The sequence below is a fragment of the Montipora foliosa genome, chromosome 4 (assembly GCF_036669935.1).
Source record: "Montipora foliosa isolate CH-2021 chromosome 4, ASM3666993v2, whole genome shotgun sequence".
Taxonomy (NCBI): Eukaryota; Metazoa; Cnidaria; class Anthozoa; order Scleractinia; family Acroporidae; genus Montipora; species Montipora foliosa.
The window spans coordinates 25,076,504-25,081,503 of record NC_090872.1 but is presented as its reverse complement, the minus strand read 5'-3'; the positions used below and the strand labels follow the sequence as shown (position 1 = coordinate 25,081,503).

General features: G+C 37.9%; 1 protein-coding gene across 2 annotated transcripts in view; it reads left to right on the top strand.

The window, feature by feature from the left end:
• Positions 1-5,000, top strand: part of LOC138000403 (fibroblast growth factor receptor 4-like) — a 51,620-nt gene that overhangs the window by 21,008 nt on the left and 25,612 nt on the right. For both annotated transcript variants that reach the window (XM_068846786.1, XM_068846785.1), the window contains exons 7-8: positions 3,436-3,789; positions 4,544-4,804. In XM_068846786.1, coding sequence (XP_068702887.1) covers positions 3,436-3,789; positions 4,544-4,804 — 615 coding nt within the window. The remainder of the gene's footprint in view (positions 1-3,435; positions 3,790-4,543; positions 4,805-5,000) is intronic.

Genomic DNA, 5,000 nt, shown 5'->3' with positions numbered 1-5,000 from the left:
GGTATGAATAAATGAAGAAATTAATTCAGTGACTAGTGTTGAAGGTGTGCTCTATGTCCTGTAGGAGGGGAATTAAATTATTGTTACTGGGTTGCCTTCTAAGGCAAACCCAGTCGAGGTCTTCGTTTAGTTTGTTTGTTTTCTTTTTTTTTTTTTTTTTTGTTTTTTTTTGTTTTTTTTTTCCGTGTCGGTAAAAGTCTTGCCGGTCACTCCCCTGGTAAGTGGTGTCTTTGTGTATAGAGCCTTCTGCGCGTATTTTCTTAGGATCGAGAGGGTGGTGGAACTGCGTAGATTTCTCTGGTGGACACAGTAGAATCATTAACTTAGCCTGCAATAGCGTCGAAAGTCATGCAACGCGAATGGCGTTTTAGTGGATCCTTAAACAAAATATACCCTTATGGAGCTCAATAATGGAAAGTCAGTTGGATAAACTAGGCATGAATCTCAAAAGCGACGAGTACTGGACTTCGACAACAATCTATCGCCCGTCGAGACGAAATCAAAGTGAGCAGTATTTACCTGAAGTACATGGTAATTTGACACAATTGAGTTTCTTGTCTTCACGCACGCAATCAAATAGGAAGAGGTTTTCGCCTCTAAGAGCAAATATGTTGTTTGTTTCAATAAACTTTTCGCTGGAAACGGATTCTGTGGTATTTTCTGCCTTTGTGAATTATAATATCATGTTGTGTATTGAATTTTCGAGCTTAAGGTTCAAATGTGATATGGGAGAAGTTTTTTAGTATTGCTCTGTAAGCAGGAAGGGTTCACAGGCCTGTCGGAAGCGTGCTTGAGTTACAACAAAATGACGCCCAAAATCAGTGAAAACTTGTGACGCAGATGAATAATAAAGTAGCTGCTATTTCCAGAATGATGGAATTACCTGGTGATAAATAACGTCGTACGCGTCTTGGAGAGTAAAATTAATTTTGACTTTGCATAAACAAGAGTTGGGCGATTGTGATCTTTGTTTTGACTTCGCTCCTTTCATTGTCAAACTTTATAACACTTGACAGAAAAAGAAACTTACAAAACCCGGTATCTTGCCATCATTTGACACAGATGCTTCACTGTTTGGCGAGTAAACATGCCGCGGTAACTTAATCACGGCGCCCGCTGAATTCCGGCCATGTCACTTTCGATTTTGCAATTTACTTGAACGTAGCAAAAATCTCCCAAAATGTTTGTCGTTGATCGTAACTTTGTATATTCTATAGATCGTTTTCACGTGACGTCATCACCTTCCAAAATCTAAAACTAAAGATCCACCAAAGTTTTTATCCTCATCAGGCATAAGAGGCGGCATATCTACATCTGTTGACAATTTCACAGCTCAATAGCGTGCTTCGTTTGGAAACCAGAGCATTTTGAATTTCAGGATTATGTAGGTGCGTGACACAAAGCTACGATCAAGTTTGTTGAAAAATATATACTTATCTCATGATTTTGAGGCCTTTTAGAAGTTAGAGCATTAGGAAAAGTGCTTATGTAAATGCTTGTTTTTTCAGTAGTGATAATCAGTCGCCTAGATAGCCAAAGTCAGTTCCAGATGTTTACACTATTTTCCGGCCTGCGAAACATTTCGACGAATATCTGAAGTTTGGGGAAACGCAGAGGCCTAAAACTTGGACAAGTGTCTTATTTCTTTATCTGCTATAAGATAACAATTTCTTAGCGTTTTGCACTGGATAGTTTTTGATTTATTTTTTTTATTGCGTGACAGTGAAAACGATCTATATTCAAGGTTCAAAATTAATGTTGTTTTCATGTCGTAAATATTTTATTCTCGATCGACCGTCCGGGAAACTTCCTTCTGCTCTTTCTGAAAACTGTGTATCAATATTTAGTTGCTTTTTCATCAATATTTGTTTTGCGTAAAGCACGCTAACAGAATCTGTACCTTGCTGAGTTCGCATTTGTTAGCGTTAATAGTATTTTCGGTCAGATGTTTCTGTTTTTTTTGAGGGGTTTATTGTTTTGGTCTCCCATCCCAACACTAACCCCGCGAAACAGGGCTTGACTTCAGTGAAGTTTAGTATTACAAAGTTTTCGGATGCTCATAGGGCACATTTGTGGTGAAAAGAAGTTGTGAGGGAACTTGAAAATTATCAACATGTCAGCCCAGAAGCCAATGTTTCTCGCTTCTCTTTTATTTGTTATTCTTCAGAGACTGGAATGCTGTATTTCAATACCACACAATTCAGTGCCTTCTGATTTTCTGTAGCACGTACCACAGGCAAGCCAGTGTATGCTTCACAGAAGCATCTAGTTACAATACATCTAATTACTGCAGAGCGAGCAAAGCAAGCAAGTAGCAACATGATCTGGATTTAAGGAAAAGTATCTAAGCGGCGACAAATTCTCGAATTCACCACTTTTTACTAGAATGCATTGCATTTAACCAGAATGCACTGTGTCATGAACAACCCAAAAACTAAAATAATAAACAACCTGTAAGTGAAGAGGCCGTCATGATCCTGCTTTCGATGAGAAACGTGTTGCTTTGCCTTGTCCTATTGTGCACGACACATCCATCGCTTCCATTCCAGTATGAAAGTTCTGTGAATTTAGACAAATTTTAAGTTACATCGTTCGCTTTTTTCTTGAAGAAAATTTTGACATCTGAACTTCGAGCTTCGTATTTCATCGTTTGGCACAGTTAAACCTCCTTCGGGTCGAATTACTGAATCGTAAGAAGAACTGTGGTTACTCGAACTTGAAGAATGATTAGAAAAACTATGATGAAACCTTAAGACACATTTTCAAATGTGCTCCAGTTCATGCAATCAAAACTAACTTAAATTAAGCTTACCATAAGTGTTTCAAGCTGTAGCACTGATTATAGTTCTACAGACATTTTGTTGATGCCTACCAGGACACATTTTAAGTTACAATAAATATTTCGTTTCTTTCTGCATGCAATTTAGACATCTAAGGGATTTTTCGATTCCCGCGACCTACAATATAGTGCAAGGGGAGTTTGTAGTGTCTTGCTTTCTCATTTTGTGCTGTTAACTGCATGAAACTCTGCATACCATTAAAGAATTATTAAATACTGTGCAAAAGAACTAAAATATTTCAAATGGAAAGGGAAATTCTGGTTGGTTCAATGGAATGAACAGACTACTACATCATTGTCACCGTACATTTTGTAATTTGAATTTTTTTGAAAATGGTCTTACAATTTGTTTTTCTCCCAGGATTTTTGGACGTTTTGGGAAAAGGGTGGTCAGCCTAGTTGACAGGCAGATTTTATATTGACTGCTAGTGCAATGATTGGTAACTCTGGGTTCTGGGCATTAATTTTCTAAAGTCAAGCAGTTTTCACTACATGCAGTTTTATATTGTAGTTAGCTCAAGTTAAAGCCAATAAATATGGTGCTTAGATTTCTTGGGGAGATGAATTTACTCAGTTGGCTTTGATTGTCTACACAGAATTAATTCGACCAACCATCTTTGGCTTGAGTGATCAAGCAGTGATTCAGGAAGACAATGGAGAACAAGTTGAGTTGAAGTGTGATGTAAGTGGCCATCCACCACCAAACCGTACTTGGTTCTTTTACTGGAATGACGAGAGTAATGGAAAGGAAGTTCTTGTAACAAGCGACCTTCGTGGTGATGTAGCAAACTGCGAAAGCCGTCAGAGTGGGTTCTTTTACTTACGCCAAAGTGATCCTAGCCAGCTTGTGATTTGCCATCCCAATTATGAGAAGCACCAAGGAAAATATGTTTGTCTTGCCAAGAATTTCATTGCAAATGATACAAAGTATGCATACGTGAACATTGAAAGTGAGTCAATTAATTTTTTCATACAAATTTTCACACTTTACTTGCCAAATTCAGACGAGGCATAATTGTAGTGTGTGTCTGCGTGTAGGGTGTTTTAACAATGTAATTTTTTTAAGAAGTGTCTGCCAATACATGTACCATCACCCAGCGTTCTTTATCACGTGAGCGTCCACATTGCGGATTGTGAAGAATCCAGAAAACGATGTTGTGGTGATTTGCAGACCACTCTGTTTTACCGGTAATTTTGAAAAGAGTAAACCTTATAGACCCTTTGCATAAATGGCGCCCAAATTTGAATAACAATACTTGATACATCCTTAGCCTCACATTCATGAGAAAAATCCTTTGTCTTGAAACATAAACACGAGGCTGAGGATATATCAAGAATTGTTATTTAAATTTGGGCGCCATTTATTCAAAGGGTCTATTGAGCATTTCAGTAGCACTTAACATTAATTGAAGTTACCCAAGACGTTCCTGTTTATTATTCTGAAATGCCTAACAGTGACAGCATGTCATTGGATATAGGATGTACGATACTAAGTTGGTTCTGCGTTAACATAAGTCACCATTTTATACGAGATGCAGCAAAATAAAATATATGAAATACATCTTGAAGAGGAGAAACAGGAAGTTGACACTATGACGGTTCAGATTTCGTCTTGGTTACTGAGTAATAACATGAAATTGGTGGGTTAAGATTAGGGTTATAACAAGCAGCTTGTCATTTTATTTTTTCCCAACTTTCATACAGTGGCACCAGTAATAACTAAAGAGTTTGAGTCTTCTGCATGGAAAATTGGTGAAACACTGAATTTAACTTGTGAGGCAAAAGGTAACCCAGCTCCTAATGTGACGTGGAGAAAGAATAGCACTGGGGAAATGGTGAAACCAAGCGAAATCAACTCTAACCGTCTAATCATCAAATCATTAAAAGAAGATGACTTTGGAATCTACGAGTGTATTGCAAGTAACAAGTTGAATACAGCAATTGTGTCAGTTAAAGTTGAACAGAGTGAGTACATGTATTTATTTCAGTGCCTTAAACATGGCAGGGCAAAGGCCATTTCAAAACTTTTTGATTAAAAATGTTTAAAGTTTGGTTGCCCAAGACATACCAAAGCTTTCACTATTGGCAGCCAGTTCCAAGATGGAGACTGACAATGTAGAAGCCCCCTGCTCAGCGGAGACGATAGGCAACTGTGACACTG